This window comes from Syngnathus scovelli, chromosome 4 (genome assembly GCF_024217435.2).
Source record: "Syngnathus scovelli strain Florida chromosome 4, RoL_Ssco_1.2, whole genome shotgun sequence".
Classification (NCBI taxonomy): domain Eukaryota; kingdom Metazoa; phylum Chordata; class Actinopteri; order Syngnathiformes; family Syngnathidae; genus Syngnathus; species Syngnathus scovelli.
The window spans coordinates 13,809,967-13,829,188 of NC_090850.1; the positions used below are offsets into that span (position 1 = coordinate 13,809,967).

Here is a 19,222-nt window from a genome sequence, read left to right on the forward strand (position 1 = left end):
ATGTCATTCAATATATTTAAGGATACAAGGTTATGTTAGGCGGCTCGGTGGCGCACTGGTTAGCACGTCCGCCTCACAGCTAGGAGGGTGCGGGTTCGATTCCACCTCCGGCCCTCCCTGTGTGGAGTTTGCATGTTCTCCCCGGGCCCGCGTGGGTTTTCTCCGGGCACTCCGGTTTCCTCCCACATTCCAAAAACATGCTTGGTAGGCCGATTGAAGACTCCAAATTGTCCCTAGGTGTGAGTGTGAGTGCGATTGGTTGTTTGTCTCTGTGTGCCCTGCGATTGGCTGGCAACCAGTTCAGGGTGTCCCCCGCCTACTGCCCGATGACGGCTGGGATAAGCTCCAGCACGCCCGCGACCCCGAAAATGGATGGATGGAGGTTATGTTATAGAATTACATGTAATAAATAATGAGACAAGTGTTACTTGTGTACAACTGCTGTTAATGGTAAAAGATAAAAACAATCAGCAATCGTCAGCCATCTTCTTTGAAGGGCCATAATGGGTACAATTCATTTGGCAGGCCAATTAATTGTTTAAACCCTTCAAATTATACAAGGACTTTAATCTATACATTTGACTCACATTCACAGGTAACATTGCCACAATATTACATTACTTTCATAAATATGTTCGCCAACCATGAGAGAAACTATGAAGAAAAATCTGACATTTTGTGCGTATGCAGCAGCCCTTCTTTTTCTTTTTTTAAGTATGGATTGACATGTGTGATAAAACGTGCCTACTATAATAGCTCCTATTACACTGACTATGTTTACCTGCCGTCAAAATTCTTGTTTCTGAAACATTCTGAAAAACTGACATGCGTGGGTAGAGTTACTACCGTATCCATGGTTACTGTGATCAATTGGGAAATGCCCTTCTAAATATCAAGACACAAAAAAACATCATAACGCAAATAGTAATTTCTGCTTCTTAAGTTATTCCTGTCAACAAAAAAACCCACATATTCATGTGTTTTATATGTATGTTAGTTTCCTCCTTGCGCCAATAGTGTGGTGCTGTGTTTCAGTTTGGCCAAGTTACCGCTGCTTGTGTGCAAGAGGTGGTCACTCCATGCATACAAGTAGTTCTTGTGGGTAGAACATGCGCAGGGATATTCCAATATGGGTTTATATGATCAAATATTCGGGTTAGAAAAGGAGCAACCCATTCAGGCTTTTAAAAAGCAGAATATGGGCATATTCATGTTTATGTTGGTGTTTATAATGCAAATCCGAATGTTGCTAATATTCTGGTCCCAAAAGGATTCCTGGCAGCAGGTAAACATAGTTACTGCTTATTTATAGCATGAATTCTGAACATTGAGTGGAGTCACTTATTGCTTCTGTGGAATTATTGTTTAGGAATATCTGTGAATATTCTGAGTCCATGCATTCCTTGAATCTCATCCTTCAGTGCCTGCGGAAGGACAAAACAAAACACAGAAACAGATGGGGTTTTACGAAGACAGCATTTGCAATCTTTCAAAAAAATAACACTGACAAAAACAAATAACAAAAAGTCATCTGTATAATAACATACAATGACCATAACATTAGGTACACTGGTTGAATTAGGATGCTTTTTGATTTGGCTGTTGTACCCAATAGACTGGTGAATATACCATGTAATAATAAGCAGTTTGTATTGTTACCTGATTGACAAGCTGGTGTTGCTGAACAGTCCTTTTCCCGGTAAACTCACTCGACTCTATGTGAACCTCGTACATGGCCCCACAGCCACCTGGACAGACGATGACATTAAAATATGTGACATGGTGAGGGTGTGTGGCATAGATCCTGGTCTCTCCTCACCTGCCTGGTAGGTAGGTATATGTCAGGCTGGAAAGTGCTACAGGTTTAGTGTTGGAGGATTTTTATTGAGTACAACTTTAGTGCAGTACAGCCATACAGCTCAGGCACTGATATAGACATTGGAGTTAAACCGCTTGGAAAAATTCATCCGAAAAAGTAAGAAAAGTCAAGTGCAGATACCTAAAAAATGTACTTTGGCATTTGTAAATCCTCAAAACGTCTCACCACCTGTATATCCGTAAAAAAAAGAATAAAAGAAAGCTAGCAGAATCACATTAAGTGCAATTAACTTGTTTTCTACTGTGGTTCTCGTCCATTGTATTTATTTTTTTATTGAAGCTACATATATGGCTCATTTGAACTGATGATCATGTCTCGTTCAACTGCAGGAATTTATCATGAAGGATTTTAATGTACATACCAGAGATATCTACAACTTTCAGGGATGACGCCAGTGGGAACTTTTCCTTGAGTACCTTCGCGATGCGGATCTCCCCCTCGGTTTGCGTGGAAAGAAACCGCCAGGCTTGCCCACAGATGGCAGTCTGTGTTTGAACGCAGAAGGGAACGTTAGCAATCATCTAGCATTAAGGCGTTTAGACTATTTAAGTTTGACTTTGCAACTACCTGATTTCTGAAATAAATCCGCAATGCAGCTCCGGTAGCGCCTGTTCCCCTACAAACAAACATAGTCTTAATGTTGTGTGTGTTCAGGGCACTAGTAAAAGTTGTTTCTGAATAGTTTTGACATGTCCTTTGGCAAGCGTCCCTTTATTATGACGTCACACATCCGGGCTCTTTTTCTTTTTTTTTGCGCGTGAGCGAAAAGGGCAATTGAGTAAACATGACAAACCAGTCCCAAATAAAACGTATTTGGTTTGCTGTTGCACTTACAAGTATTATTATTTTAAGAATATAATTGTGCAATGCGGTACCATTTTGTAGAATTATTAATACATTCATTAAACTGCAGTGGGTTACCATCATTAACCTGACAAAAAATACATCACGGAACTCTAAAACTATTTATCTACGTTGAGGAAACAGAAACGATACATGTATCCTTTATAAATGTATTTTTCTTCCTTTTAGGGAATTTTTTGGCTCCTTAAAGATCAAATAGTATGCACAACATTCAATATGTCACATATAAATTTTGAATGGTAAGTCAGCCTGTTATTTTTCACAATGCACCACTGTTATTATTAAAGCTATTTCATCGTTGCTTTACATTTCCCCTGGGGGAAAAAAGGTCTGCACAATTTCATCATAAGACAGGGCAGGTAATTTTTACAGTAAACACTATCAGTCTTCACAACAAAAGATCCACAAGACAGATGAATGTTGTCTTCTTTTAGAGGTAAAATCAACAGCAGATTTGTAGTGGTCAGAATGACAAGCTTATCTCTTTCTGCAGGTTGTGGAACCATTAGTGGGTGTTGACTATTGCCTTTTGTCTTCTTTCAGAATAGCCCTCAGGTTTGTTTGTGCACAGGAGTTATATGCACAGCACAAAGCCAGACAGCCATCGAGTAAATTATCTCTATGTCAGAAATGACTCTAAAAAGCAGGCCTTTGTCAGAACCACTGACGTCATTGTCCTTTAAAGTCGTGTTGTTACCACATTGAGTGCAAGTGATGTGCAGGTGCACAAAGATGGACCATACTGCTTTTGCAGTCCTGTCTTTATTTTTTGTCTTTCTCAGCTCGACTTGCTTTGCTACAGGTGATTCAGATTCTCTCTCCTGCTCTGAATACCAAGAGAGTTTTGATGGCTCCTGCTATGAATTTGTGGGTCTGCAGCGTCCTTTCCTCGGTGCACAGAAATGGTGTGAGAGAGGGGGAGGACATCTCGTCTTCATCTTGAACGATAAGACTCAGAAGTTCCTTCAAAAGCATCTCGATCCAAAGAAGGACTGGTGGATCGGGTTGGCGCCCGCTGCGCCAAACCTCACTCTGGACACTGCTGCCACACAAGGTAAGAGGTCATGTCATGTAAACCTAACCAGTCATTGCATTCAAATGTAGCTTTGTGCACCACACGCTTTTTCTAGGGGATGGGGGTTTATGGATTACATTTCTAACTCCTGCGAAGCTATATGGAAAATTACATAATCAGAAAATGAAATCTATGCCTCAATATTAATACAACACAATGGTTTATTATCTCCAAAAAAATGTAAAAAAAACAAAAGCCTACTGATCCTAATGAAAGTATTGGACTGAACAGGAAAATATTTAATGCTGCGGCATATCATTACAGTGGCGCCTTGAGATACGAGTGACGTGTTTTTCAAGATACAAATTGTCTTTTGGCTGATTTTTTTGCTTTGAGTTGCAAGCATAAATGTGAGATACAAGCGCTGTATGGTGGCGGTAAACTAAACTAAACTCGTCATAGATGGGTTAATGAATAGCATCGGTGACGTAGTGTTATACCGATGGAATTTTGAACACAAACAGTGGTGCAACTTATATAGACTGAAACTATAACAATACTCAGGCATATTCTTGATCCTTTGTGAAAAAGCAAAAATATTACTGCATCTCAACATGAGTTGTGAAACTCTGTGTATCTGTGTTTGTGTTACACTGCCCCCAGGTGGCTAAGGCATGCACAACATGAGGAGCAGCACAATGTCCATTTAGTTGAAGCAAGAAATGTGGAAAAAAAAGTTGAATTTTTTACATTGTTTATTTATGATTGACAATGTTACAGTACATTATGAAGATTAAAAAAAAGACTATTATTCCAGTCATTAAGCAGATTACTATCATCATGCAGGTATAATTGAGTTTATCTGTTGATAAGCAGCCGGAACATAATATACGTCCCAGGAGGAGCCCATGATTATTTCTCATTTACCTGGCCTTATTAGGAGGCTTACTGCCAAGTTCCGTGATTTACAGCTTCAGCTTTATTTCCTTTGACAGAACATGGGTCGTTATGTATAATGTGCTCTATATCCTTCTGTTGTGTTGTTGGGTTGAGCCACAAATTGATCAATATAATATATATATATATTTTTTTCCTTCTCTATCATCAATACTAGTTTCTCTGGCATGGCTTAATGGCTCAGATGTCAGCTACGCTAAATGGAAGAAAGAGCCTGATGCACAAGCAACCTGCGGACATATTCTCAAAAAGTCAGGCTACAAGTGGGAAGCGTCAGAGAATTGCACTCAAGAGCTTAGCTTCATCTGCCAGTTTGGTATGTGAACTCACATTCAGATGATGATTTTTATTGTGTTTCCTCCAATTAATCCAATTTTTATTTGGTTTGGTTTCAGAGTCCGGGAGATCTTTTGCATGTGAGGGCCAAAACGCCACATTGCAGTGCGGCTCTGGGCAAGTTATAGAGATAAAAGAAAGCTTCTATGGTCGAAAAACAATTCATTACTGCCGAACCAAACTCGCCACCACACCCTCAGCTCCTCTGGAGGAGTGCACTTGGACAGATGTTGCAGACGCTGTGAAAGGTATTTCTATGGATGCATTATATATACAGTATAAAACAATAAAAAAAAAAAAGACTACATTGTCTCCCGTGGGAAAATCTGTCATTAAAACGTCACGGAATAGATTGTGTTTGACTTTGGAGCTTCCACTGTAATGTAAAACCAATCTGCTTCTTGACTTCTGAAACATCGCTGCTTCGACCTTTTGTCATTCTAGGCAGTTGCCATGGACTGCAGGCCTGCCAAGCTCCAGCAGACGCCAAATCTTACGGCGCCCCCTGTCCACTCTTAGGAAGTTACTTGTCTGTGGAATACCGCTGCAACGATGGTCAGATATACTCCTTTAACCTTTCTGCTCCATTAGAAGATAAATATTAGCGATAAAATCCTATATGGAGTTCAGCTCATACATTAAGACATCAACTGTGTTTATTTGAACTAAGTGATGTGATTTCTTCTCAGGACTCCACTTACTGATGAGTAAGTTGGCAGCAGTGTTTGATAATGTTACTATCAATATCAAGTGGCTCCTGCAAGCATATGAGGGGAACCTTACATGCTCTCTGAATGCTGGAGATGGCTACACTATTGATCCCATCACCCCAGAAGAGTGAGTTTTAATTTGTAATATACTACACGCCTAGCAGCCACAGCTTTATGACCACTTACACATCATATTGATATCCAATATTATTTACTGCCGGTGGTCAGGCAGAATCTTGCTTCTCCATTGCTTTCCAGGAGTTAAAAAAGACACAGCCATATGTATTTGTTCAATTATTACCATTGCATTATCAAAGAGAGCAAGCAATTTTCTACACTTGGTCAATATATATACAATATATATACGTATATAAAAGACAAGCATTGGCGGTACCCCTGCTGACCTCATTTTCAACCATCTGACAGAAAGGAAAGCACGGTGATGCACACATTCAAAACCCCTGGACTTTTCGTGGTCACAGTCGAGTGTTCCAGCAGCGACTGGCATGTGTCAGCTCAAAAATCCATAAGCATTCAGGAGCCAGTAGGTCCGTTTGGAGATATCAAGTGCTATAGCACCAACATGTCAGAGGGTGGCACTAACTGCAGCCTGCTCTACAGCGGAGGGCCTATTGATGTTTCCGTCACAGTGGAGACAGGTGAGTCTTATATTTAAAGTGCAGGTTCAGAATTGTGTAATGTTTTATAACACTGAATGAGCAAGTATTCTCTGTTCCAAATAGGTACAAATGTTAGTTACATCCTTCAGTATAAGGACCTTTTACTCGCAAACTCCTCGGCTGACCGAGGGACCGTAGGTCACAACATAACATTGAAAGCAAGTGCAGTGGAGCAGCTTGGGCGTGGCTGTAACAACCTGACTTTAAGCGCTTCCAACAATGTCACCAGCCAAACAATGTCCACTCAGTTTGAGCTGTGTCTGCTGGAGCCCGTGGAGGGGCTGCAGGCATCAGTGATATCGGAGAATGGCCAATGTCCCAACTCCAGTGACCTCATTATTGGGGTCTCGCTGGAGCGCGGAGCTCCTGTGCAGCTTCTCTTTACACTGACTACCAATGAGGTCACTCACTCTGAGAGCAGAGACATACTCAATGGAAGCTTACGAACATACACCTTTGGCAAACCACTTGAAGGTACCAGAACCTAAATACGTGGTTCATATTGTGCATATTCAAAGCCTCCGAATAACTTCTCTTTTTTTTTTCATATAGGATCATTTACATTGAATGTACAAGCTGTGAATGCTTTCTCGAGCTCTGATATTAACGTGAGCCTGGAAAGCATAATGCTGGCATGCAAAAAGTACGCTGACTCTCAAAACCAGGTATGCACAACTATACTAATGAATGATAGCATTGTCATACACTTACTTGCCTTACATTATGACCCCTTTTATTGAGTTCTTCAATTACAAAAGCTGTATCATAGTTCCAGTTCAGGCTTTTGTGAAATAAATAACTACCATAAAAAAATCCACCTCAAATGTGATCTGTTATACATTGAAACATATTTTGAGACATAAAACACATTTTCCCACAAATTACAATCACCGTAAGCTGTATAGTGACAACTCTCTCTTGTTTTTACAATACTTCTATTTTCATTTTCAGACTACTGGCGAGTCTTATGATTTGAAAGTAATTTCCACTCCAGAATCTGTTGTTGACTACACTCAGAATATCACCCTCAGCGTTAATGGAAGTGTGTCATTGCCCAGCAAAGGACTTGACTTTAAGTGGAAATGTAGTAAGTACAATTATTACCTTCCCTGGAAGAGTTTAGTAGCATGAATCCTTCAAGTCATTGTAGTACATAAAAGGCCCAATCTGTTCTTTAAATTAAGTAATTTAAAAAATATATATATATATATATTCATTGCTTTATCTTCAACAATAAAATAAATATTTGTAAGATCAACAATTTTAGATACTATACATTAACTGTTTTTAATTTAAATTTAAAAAGTTATTATGACTTTATTATAAAGTCAAATAAGCATGAAACATTAGCATTTTTATTGTTGATGTTCACTTTGAAATATGACTATTCGAAGTTAATGCCTGACATCATCTAGTCCATGAATCACATTTGTCTTGCTTCTCTTGTCTCCAGGAGGGGATTGCAAGTGTAGCGACCAAACAAATAACACAACTCATGTGATTGACAAACGGTGCCTTCCAAATCCATTTGAGATGTCTGTCTATACTGTAACTGTGAAGAAAACAGCCTGGTTTAGGGAATGGGCCCAACTAGCTTCGGCTTTCAAGTGCATCTCTGTTGTTCCAGCTGAATTTAAAAATGTCTCCATTAGGTAAAATCGCATCATTTATACCAAACACTCACTCTTTGTCTAAACTGTGTCTTTGTGCTATTTTTTTTTTGCCAGTTTTTAACATATGGTTGAATGTAATATTTTGCTGATTGGTTTCTCATCTTCACAAATACAGTTGTGATAATTGCACTTCCATTAATGTGAACAACCCTGTAAAGCTGAGACTTAATTGTGTGGCAACTTGCCCAGACGTGGACTGGTACACAGAGGATCCAAAACCACTGATGGCAAGTCACTTTTGTCAATCTTTAACATTATTCTGTCGAATGACCACCGGCAAAAAGCGCGTTTCTACTTTTCCCAGGATGATCTTGAAACCTGTTATTCACACGAAGGAAGAAGGCCGCTGACGAAAAAGCAAGAAGGCAACTTGGAGTTTCTTGTAAACAACCAACAGCTCAAGTATTCGAGGGACAACTTACTTAACATTACTGTGATTGCTCAAGGTGTAGTTTTAAATTAATCTTTTGGATGTAATATCAAATGTTTACAGATTGCAGTACGAGTCAAATTATGTTCCTTAACTAACACAAGGATAATTATTGGACTTTAAGGTGATCAGTTTGTAAAAAAGATTAAGCATATTAATAACAAAAGACATTCATAAAACTATGAGTGATTGTGTAAAGTATGAAGAATAGCTTTGCGTGACTTCTTTGTGTACTTTTGTAAAACAATTTATCTTTGCCAAACCAGGAAAATCGGAGCAAGGTTATGCCAGGTACACCCTACCCATACCGGATCCAGAACCAGAACCAACTCAAGCCCCTACAGACCCAACATGCAGCATCCTTCCACTCTCAGGCACTGTACTTGACTCATTCGATATCACCTGCCAAGCTAGTTCTTTCTGTTCTTCGGGTTGCCTTTATTGCTTCAAGACAGACACAGGTGAGAAAATTCAACTTAGCTGTATGCAGTTGTAGAATCACCAAGCAACCTGCTCATTTGTTTTGAAGGCAAACATCTGCGTTGCAGTAATAAAGAATTTGTGAAATCTATCTTGTTGCCTGCTGGAGACGAAAAGAACAATTACAATTTGTCTATTGTGGTGACTGTGAAAAATGAATCTGCGGAAGTTACTACGGTTGTCCACGCTCAGGTAATCACATACGACTTGACTTATGTGAGACACTTTTGGATGTTTGGTGTTAAGATGATTGATGTATTTCTTAAAGGTTCGGGAAAACAACTTCAGTACTTCCGTGGACACTCTCCAGTCAGTTCTAGAAGATACTGTCTCCCAGTTGGAGCAAGATGGTCTTCTCTCTGGTGAGGCCCTTGGCCAAATAGTCACCTCCGTAGCTGACATGCTCAATACCGAGGCTGGTGAGGATCAGAAGGACGCAAGGACAAAGGTATGTCGGAAGGACGGCATCGTGCCCTGTAATGGTTGAGCACCGCAATATCAAAGCATTCTTCCCCGGCTTCAGCTCAGAGAGCAGATGCTGACCAAAATGACGACAGTTCTGCTGGACTCCCCGTCAAGCACTAATCACGAGGTGCAGGTGACAGCCAGAGCTGTAGCCGGACTCACACAGCGTTCAGATGAGCTGAGTCCAGCAGCCCAGGTACTGCTCTAGTTGGACTCTGAGTGACGAACGAATTTGAAGTATGATGGACTCCAATTTATTCTTGTGTTAGGAAGAGGCAAGTTCGCTCTTGGTTGACCTAAGCTCTTCCCTCAACATTATCAGCGTTAACCAGAATGGAAGTGCGGATGATTTAGAAGTTATGGATGGAGCCACACCAATTGTCCAAGCGGCCAGTAATATTTTGAATGCTTCGTCAAATGTAAGAGCAAAACTACCTTTGCCGTGTCTGTTTGCTGTCGTTTTCCAAGTCTCAACAAAAGGGCATGTTCTCTTTAGGAAAAAGTTTCCCATTCCCTACTGACTGGGATGAGCAATGTACAGAATGCCTTGTTGAATCATAAAAAATTAAATGGAGATCCGATCATCATTGACTCCAATCAGATCAGTGTGTATGTAAACAGGTAAGAGCTAATTGTCTTTCTTAGGTCATTTATTATTTCTATTTATGTCTTCCACACTGCACTGTACAGACAGTGCTTAATTGTTGTTGGGATATCGTGAAATTGCAAATAAGATAGTTTTTTTTTCTGCAGAGTATCTCCAGAGAACATGCAGATACAAGATATAAACATCCAGAGGAGCAGTGCTTCTAGATTTTCCTTTCCGACTCTGCCTTCTGATGTTTTCTCACCAGATGAGCCTGTGGATGTCAGAGTAAGTGGATGCCATTTTGTGGAGCAGAAATAAACTGTTGATGTCAAACTTAGGATGATAATAATGTTTGCACCACATCAAAACTGAATGTAATATGCAGATGATGAGTTTCGAAAAGAACCCGTATTCTTGGAATGGTGGAAATATTTCGGGAACGGTGGGATCTGTGTCTCTCACGACGACCAACGGAACTGTTATCCCTGTTAATAATTTGCCTGAAGAGATTGAGGTAGTATAAATAAGCAACGATCTCTAAATCTGTAATCGTGTCCACTCTAATGAGTTTTTGCGGTTTTCAGATTCTCTTGCCCAGGCCAGACGTTGGGCAGGAAAACAGTACAGTTTTGGACCTAGCCAATTTCAGCACATTAATAATTGACGTTCCCTCGCCTGATGTTACGCTGGTGCTGAAGATGGAGCCCTCTGAAAACATTACCTTTGTCTTACTTTTGGGCTACAAGAATTATCCAACAAATGACGATTATGTGGCCAAAACTCAGATGCCTCTAGAGAATGTAAAAGAAGGTATGTTTTATTGCATGTTGTATTTTTAATCAAAATTTGGTAGCCTTGAAAGTGCAACATTAAATTGATTTCAACAAATGATGAATTCTTATCAGCATGTCATGAATGTCATTTACCACAGAGGAAAAATATACCTGGGTCCTCAGTCCTCAAGACAGAACCGGAGATGCCGGCGTGCACTTCCTTGTCTTGAAACCCAAAGTTGAGCCCGGCGTCAAATCTGTTAATGCCACAGTCAGAATTGTAACTATTGCTGCCCAATGCAAGTACTGGGATGAAGACGAGTCATCTTGGAGCGAAGACGGTTGCAGGGTAAGTTTGCGGCATCTTATACTGGTGACATTTAAAAAACATAATTTTCCCTTTCTTCTCTTTGCAGGTTGGCCCACTCACTACACCTTTTCTCACTCAGTGTCTGTGTAATCACTTGACTTTCTTCGGCAGCTCTTTCTTTGTCATGCCAAACTTAGTGGATGTGTCACGCACCGCAGAGCTCTTTGCCACTTTCTTTAATAATCCCGTGGTGGTGAGTTTTGTGGCGGCCATTTTCGGTGCTTATCTTCTGGTGGTCGTATGGGCGCGTAGAAAGGACATTCAGGATACAGCTAAGGTAAACCTTAAAAAAGTCAAATTGTGGTTGTATCGTGTATTTGTCAGACACTGCTTATTTAGATCTCACAATTTTACTTGTGTGTGTCAACTTAAAGGTGAAGGTAACAGTGCTTGAAGATAACGACCCACTGGCAGAATACTGTTACATGCTGACAGTTGGCACAGGGCATCGCCATGGTGCATCCACGTCCTCGCAGGTCAGTCGCATGCTCCCGTCCTTGAACATTGGCAACGGGAATGTTTGCGTCTCTCAAACAAGATATTCATTTCTAGGTGACCATAACCCTGCTGGGAACAGAGGGGGAAAGCGAGCCCCACCACCTGACTGATTTGGAGAAACCTCTGTTCGAAAGGGGTGCAGATGATGTATTTCTCTTGACCACGCACTTTTCCCTTGGAGAGCTGCAAAGCATCAGGCTGTGGCACGACAACTCGGGCACACACCCTGCATGGTACGGCATTCAAATGATGCCTTGATGGCTCTTAACTGGTGACTGAACCAGTTGGTCGTGACTATCGTGTCACAGTTATAGAATTTGTTTAATACTATTGAAAAATGCAATATACCATTGCCACTGGGTACCATTGGTTTGCTCTGATCAACTAGATCGAAAGATATTCATGTTATTGAAAGCCAGGTAAGCTGGTCATTTGAGATGATTTTGCAGTTTGATGAGATGAAGAAACAGTTCTAATATTGTTTTAAATGACATCAGCTAGCTTTTTCATTAAGCAGTGCAACCTGAAAAAATGTAATGAAGGGAAATGATTTCTCCATGCAGGTATGTCAACAAAGTGATGGTGCAAGATCTAGAGAGTGGCCAAAAGTGGCACTTTCTCTGTAACTCCTGGCTTGCTGTCGACGTGGGAGAATGCACCCTGGACAAGGTCTTCCCAGTGGCCACTGAGGAGGATCTGAAGAGATTCAGGTCTGACCAGTTAACAATATGATCACAATCCATCGTCCACAAAATGTCTTATGTTTTTTTTGCCCTTCTAGCAATCTTTTTTTCATGAAGACAGCCAAAGATTTCCGCGATGGACACATCTGGTTCTCCGTTATCAGTCGCCCTCCGTGCAGCACCTTCACTCGTGTGCAGCGAGTGTCCTGCTGCTTTTCCTTGCTGCTCTGCACCATGTTGACTAGCATCATGTTTTGGGGCATCCCCACGGATCCCTCAGAGCAGACCATGGACCTTGGTATTATCTGATTTGGTGCATTATGCAAATGAAGTCTTTCAACGGGTTTCTTGCTGTGTTTGCAGGTCACATCGAATTCACCTGGCAACAAGTCATGATTGGTATTCAAAGTTCCATCATCATGTTTCCTATCAATCTTCTCATTGTGAGCATCTTCAGAAACACTCGTCCACGGGAAAAAGCTCCAAAATCGGACAAGACCAAACAGGGGAAGACGGTTCGAGTATCTCCTTCACAGGCGTCTTCCCCTCAGAAAGTGCAGAAGGAGATCACACCAGACACAGTGCTGAAGGTGAGGAAACATTTGCCACTTTTAAGAAGAATGTGGGATTCAATAATGTAATTTAAGGAATGGAGAAAAAATTATTAAAAGTTGAGGGGTACTCAATACTTCGTCTCTGCCTGGTCACGTTCTCAACTTTTACTTGGTTTTGTCATCAGGACATAAAGAGAATGGCCCAGTCACTGTCAAAGGCCATGAAGAGTCCCCTGCCTCATTTGGAGCTCCGGCCTGGTCAACAGACTGATATCAACACCCTTTTGTCTCTGGTGGAGAACATCATCAGACAGCAAAACCGAACTTCCTCTGACTTTTACACAGACACTGCCAAAAGAGAACACTCTATCCTCAGTCTTGGGGCAGTTGATCTTCAAGGTAGTATAGGAAAATACTTTTGTTATATTTTGCCAGAATGTTTGTACAACACTAATGGTGACAAATGTGCAGAAAAGACTCTTTGGGGCAGTCCGGAGAAGACCTCAGATGAGGTTCAGAAGAAGAGCAACAACAGCAGATACCTGTACAGGCAACTGCGTCACGTTGAAAACAAGCTGGGTTTCCTGGGATCTTCTCGATTCCAAAACCCAGACAGCTACAACAAAGCCATGCAGCAAGTTCAAGGGATGAAGAATCTGCTGGAGTTCCACTTGCCGTCACACAGCCTCGATGGGGAGCAATCGGAGCGTAGTCCCAGTCCAGAAGAGAGTGCCAACAAAGGTGCTGGCAAGAAATGCTGTCAAGGGGGGCTGCCGTGGTGGTTTGTCTTTGTGGGCTGGATTTTGGTGATTGCAACCAGCGGTGTGTCTGGATACTTCACCATGATGTACGGGTTGACCTACGGCAAAGATCGTTCTATAAGCTGGCTGATCTCCATGGTGGTGTCCTTCTTTGAAAGTTTGTTCATAACACAACCTCTTAAGGTGAGGACAGTAGAACGCATAGTGATTTAAATATTTACTATATGAAAACAAAGTTGTTGAAATTAAATTCTGCCAAAATCACTTTTATGGGCTAACGCAAGTAAATATCTGACAGGTTCTTGGCTTTGCTGCTTTCTTCGCTCTTGTTCTGAAGAAGGTGGATCAGGAAGAATATGGAGAGCCTCAGCTTGACGAGAGCCTTAAGAATTCTGGTATCTGATTGCCACATTTCTTTTTGTGCTGAACTGTGCAAACATAAAAGACTAAGCACATGATTTTAATGTGATGCTCAGATGATCCTGATGTGGTGCGAGCAGCACGGAGAGACAGCACATGCGGTTTCTACAAGCCGCCACCTCCAACAGACATCGAGAAAATGAGGAACAACATGATCAAAGAGCAGAAAGTCTTTGGTCTCATTAAAGAGATTCTGGGTAGCAACGCAAACTACAATGCTCTTTTTCAAAAAAATCTCAATTCAAAAATATTGATGCAAAAGATAAAATGTACAGTGGCCCATGAAAGCTATGTGCATTGACTTCATGTTTCTTGATAAAAGTGCAAAATGTCTTTACGTTTGAAGACATTGAGGAATGCAATTATTTTATATTACCAATCCCTACAATTTAGTGTTCTTTTCTTTTTTTTCCTTTTTTTTTGCGAAACTAGGACGGATTAATGCCTGTGTCATTCATTTCAATGCAGAAAGATTATTTGAGAACTGAGTTTGAGTCCCAAGGTTGATCGCAGAAAAGTTTAAACTAGTTTTTCAAGGCATTACTTTATTTGCTTGTCATGCAGCTTACATGGGATTCATGTGGATGCTGCTTCTGGTGGCGTATGGGCAGAGGGATCCCAATGCTTACTTCCTGACCCAGCACATTCGCCAGAGCTTTAGCAAAGGCATCTCAGACACAATGAGCATCCAAGATGTGTACAACTGGGCAAACACAACTCTGATCAGCAACTTGTTCGGAGAGCATCCAGGTGATGTTGATGTATTCTTATACACGTGGAGAGCTCCAATTAAGATTACATGTAAAACAAATTGTGTTTTGTTCTTGCTGCTGGTCACAGGATTCATCACAGACGGAAACTCAAAGCTAGTTGGTAATGCTCGTTTACGCCAGCTGAGAGTTCAGAAAAACTCTTGCCGTGTGGCGCGTCGCATGCAACATGCAGTGCATGACTGCCACTCTCTCTACTCATGGGAGTCTGAAGACATGGGTTCCTACGGTCCAGGCTGGAACAACTCTCAGGCCGATAATACCTCAATTTACCTCCCTAGTCCCTGGAAGTACCAGTCCCAGGCAAAACTGAGAGCCTTCCCCATCTGGGGAAGCATGGTACTCTACAGGGGAGGGGGCTTTGTGGTGGATCTTGGACCGGACTTGCAAAACTCCAGCAGGTTTGTGTGTTTTTAACTTGACAAACTATTCCTACGAGGTGCAAATCAACCGTGTATTCCCACCAGGTCTCTCCAGTATCTCTACGAAAACCGCTGGTTTGATGCGCACACCCAAGCGATCCTTGTTGAGTTCACCGTGTACAACGCTAACGTCAACCTCTTCTGCATTGTCACACTCTTGCTTGAGACCACGGCTCTTGGTAAAGTATCAACGATGCGCTATGATACCGAAACCTCAACCCCTCATGTCTATCATATATGTGTGTTTGATATTAGGAGCTTTCCAATTCCGTAGCGAGCTCCAAAATGTTCGTCTCTACCAATCGACGGGGGGCCTCCACATCTTTGTCATGGCCTCTGAAGCCATTTACTTCCTCTTCATTCTGTATTATATGTTTGTTCAGGTACGTAGTATGTATCTTGAAAATGCAATAATTTTCATTCTTCATTCTAAGGTGTTTGTTTGTATGTTTGAAATGTTGGAAATTGTAATTGGATTCAATTCAGCATTTCTTTTGCGTACCACCAGAGGAAGCCCAAGCACCACTGTACCACACTGAGAATCGCTGCACTACTGAGGGCAATTTCATTTGACATGTGCAAACATGTATGAAACATGCTGGTGTTTTCAGAGGGGGCTGGAATGGATGAATGGCATTTCATTTCAGTGGGGAGATTTGTTTTGAGTAAAGATGAAATTGAATACGAGCTTGGTCACTGAATAAACTACACACCTAAGTCCAGCTTCCACTGTATGTGCTTGCAGGCAAAGCTGATGAAGCAACAGAAATGGGCCTACTTCAAGAGTAAATTGAATCTGCTTGAGCTGGCAATCATACTTCTCAGTTGGAGCGCTCTGTCCGTGTTTATCAAGAGAACTCTGCTGGGGAAGCGAGACATGGAGTACTACCAGAATCACAAAGACCAGTAAGTGGCAAACTGGGCAGTTCTCAATGTGCACAAGAAATGTACCGTATTTTCCGCACTATAAGGTGCACCTAAAAACCTCCAATTTTCTCAAAAGTGCACTTTATAATCTGGTGCGCCTTATATATGGACCAATATGGATTCGTGGATGAGGACTAATTTATTAAAGTAAGCTTTATGTGTTTATTTTGTGTGTTGTGTGATATTAACCTTAGAGCAATGTTGCATTATTGATATGTTGTTATTGTTTTCACTATTTCTAGTGTTACTATATTCTGATTGCATTAACGTTTGAGCAGCGTTGAGTTATTTATTCTATGCGCCTTATAATCCGGTGCGCCTTACATGTAGACAAAGTTTTAAAAAGGGCCATTCATTGAAGATGCGCCTTATAATCCGGTGCGCCTTACAGTGCGGAAAATACAGTAAGTGAGGATTCCATAGAAGGTTAAAAATATATATATATTTTGGTGACTAAATTACTGCCATATCAGACAAAATATTCGACATCAGATAATAATGTGATTAAATTTAACAAATCAACAGTGATGGTTTAAAACAGTAAAACAAGGCTACATTGTCTCCAGATACGCCAGTTTCCATGAGACGGCCAAGGCAGATGCAGTGCTGGGCTATCTGATTGCCTTCCTGGTGCTGCTGGCAACAATCAAACTGTGGCACCTGCTGAGACTCAACCCGAAGCTACACATGATCACAGCAACGCTCCAGCGAGCCTGGACTGATATCTCCGGCTTCCTGGTGGTCATGACCATCATGTTTCTGGCCTACTCTATTGCTGTGAGCAGTTTCCCACACTGCAAGAGATGATTTTTCTTTGGGGGTTTGTTGACATTCTGTGAACAAAGCCCTCCCAAAGAATCATATCATAATAATCCTTAGATGCTGTGAATATAGCAAACACACAGTTAAGGCTTTATCAGGATGCCCAAATAACAAGCAAGGTGACGTACAATATTTATTCTGTAGCCCTTGGTAAGTTTTCAATTATTCTGTACTTTTTATTTTCGGAAATTATTATTTATTCTAAAATCAAAATTTAGAGTTTAATTTTGCACCTACATGTTGTTTGTTGAAAAGTTGTGTAGTGCCAGTATGTAATAATACAGACGCTTTCCCTCCCATGATGAATAATTATGTTTAATAATCATGGCTGCATACCAAAATAACTGTGATCATCATTTTGGCATTAATTGTGCGGCCCTACCCTGTTTATAGTAATCATTCTGTTTTTCAGTCCAACCTCATGTATGGGTGGAAGCTGTACTCTTATCGCACTCTATTTGATGCTGCTCAGACTATGGTCAGCCTGCAACTGGGCATCTTCAACTATGATGAGGTAAAAATAGGGCTCTTTCAATTTTAAAGCCCTCAGATTGAGATTATCTTAATATACTTGATCATCTTTCTTGTTGTATCTGAAAGATTCTTAATTACAACCCAATCCTGGGCGCCTTCCTCATCGGTTCCTGCATTGTTTTCATGACGTTTGTGGTGCTCAACCTCTTCATCTCTGTCATCCTTGTGGCGTTCAGTCAAGAACAAATACACCACAAGGTAACTCGCACACACAGATCCCAACTTTGATTGAAATTTGACAGATGGCTTTTTAAAATAGTCCATCCATTCATTTTCTGTTTAACTTATCCTCATTGGGGCCACAGGCTCGCTGGTGCCCATCTAAATATAGATTTCTGTCATGTTGAAAACATTGTTTTTGGGTGGGCCTGTTTTTGTCTGCCATCATGTGACTGCTTGGCTTTGTTTGATTGGTCAAGTGGAGTCAATTAGCACCCAGTAGTCACAATCACGTGACAGTCATTTATTTAATGAAGCGAAACCGGTCCCACAAGCAAAATAAATAACTGGAGATAAAAATAGTAGTACTACATAAATTAGGCTGTCTGCTGTCTTGTGATTGCTTGGCTTATTTGTTTGATCGAGTGGAGTTAATTGGCAGCAGGAGTTACAGTCACGTGACATGAATCTATTTAATGAAGCAAAAAATAGTTCCCACGAGCAAAAATAAATATCTGTAGATAAAAATAGAACAACTGAAGTACTTGGCAGAGTGTTGGTTCAAAGGAGTTGAAGTAGTGTTTCCTCTGAACAAAAATAGTAATAGCAATCCAAGTAAAATGACAGTGTGTAACAATGAAACCAATCTGAACATTCATCCCAAATGGTCGTTGAATAAATATTGCTCTATTCTTACTGAAACAATTGTGATTCATTGCAGCCATCCGAGGAGGAAGAGATTGTGGACATGATGATGATGAAACTTTGCAGTCTGTTCGGAATCAAATGCAAGAGTAAGCAAGGGGACGACGGCCGCTCTGAGAAGGCCGGACTTTCATGTGCTTCAAATAACGGAATTGCCACAATTTCTTCTGTGTGTGTTGACAAGGACTCTTATGTTCCACTTTAGTCAGCATTATTATAAGGTATGCTGTAACGTGTGTGCTTTGCTGTTCTTGAAGATTTTCATGGTTTGCTTCATACTGTGCCACTGTGCAATGTTGTCTGCTCTTGTAAGTGCACTATTTATGAACTATATTCTTCAGATGTGTCTAATATAAGAAAAGCTCAAATAGTTCAACAATATAGCAATTGACGAGTATCGTGCACTTTGCTTTCATGCTGCAGCTACCAATTTTTTTAGATCACCCTGGAGCGTGATCAGGACTTAATTGTGTAGAATAACATTCTCAAAGAGTGCAACTTTGTGTTTAAATCAGTGTAACCTCTGAATTCCTGTATATGTTCTTGTGAATCAGGACACCACTAAACTTGTGACTTCTTCAGGAGAGTAAAATATATTCACCAATGATTATTTGCGCAGTCTTTTTCTTAGGTGATACTTTCTTTGTTATTTTACATTAAACTCATTTACAGGACATCATGCATAAATGACATGAAGAATCACAAAGTGTATCTCTGCTGCAAATTATGCAAACTATAGATTACTA

At 40.9% G+C, this 19,222-nt stretch overlaps 2 protein-coding genes across 2 annotated transcripts; one reads left to right on the forward strand and one right to left on the reverse strand.

Moving 5' to 3' along the window:
- Window positions 1-424: 424 nt before the first annotated feature.
- On the reverse strand, window positions 425-2,620 carry bola3 (bolA family member 3). Its single transcript, XM_049718348.2, has 4 exons — window positions 2,447-2,620; window positions 2,241-2,364; window positions 1,660-1,748; window positions 425-1,424 (listed from the first exon to the last, which is right to left on the reverse strand). Exons 1-4 carry the CDS (start codon window positions 2,507-2,509, stop codon window positions 1,359-1,361), a joined length of 342 nt encoding a protein of 113 aa, XP_049574305.1. The 5' UTR covers window positions 2,510-2,620; the 3' UTR covers window positions 425-1,358.
- An 846-nt stretch (window positions 2,621-3,466) lies between these two features.
- On the forward strand, window positions 3,467-19,083 carry LOC125967474 (polycystin-1-like protein 2). Its single transcript, XM_049718613.1, is given in 41 exon segments — window positions 3,467-3,797; window positions 4,873-5,031; window positions 5,111-5,299; window positions 5,496-5,606; window positions 5,741-5,888; window positions 6,188-6,420; window positions 6,505-6,915; window positions 6,994-7,106; window positions 7,393-7,528; window positions 7,895-8,093; window positions 8,230-8,341; window positions 8,419-8,560; window positions 8,811-9,005; window positions 9,074-9,216; window positions 9,293-9,472; window positions 9,548-9,685; window positions 9,759-9,908; window positions 9,986-10,110; window positions 10,243-10,363; window positions 10,464-10,592; window positions 10,663-10,888; window positions 11,010-11,262; window positions 11,264-11,498; window positions 11,596-11,697; window positions 11,774-11,952; window positions 12,283-12,429; window positions 12,501-12,700; window positions 12,766-12,992; window positions 13,142-13,355; window positions 13,428-13,900; window positions 14,016-14,112; window positions 14,194-14,334; window positions 14,702-14,887; window positions 14,978-15,308; window positions 15,375-15,508; window positions 15,585-15,712; window positions 16,075-16,235; window positions 16,823-17,033; window positions 17,491-17,592; window positions 17,679-17,810; window positions 18,493-19,083. Coding segments are annotated over 41 exon segments (7,524 nt in total). The 5' UTR covers window positions 3,467-3,475; the 3' UTR covers window positions 18,682-19,083.
- Window positions 19,084-19,222: the final 139 nt, after the last annotated feature.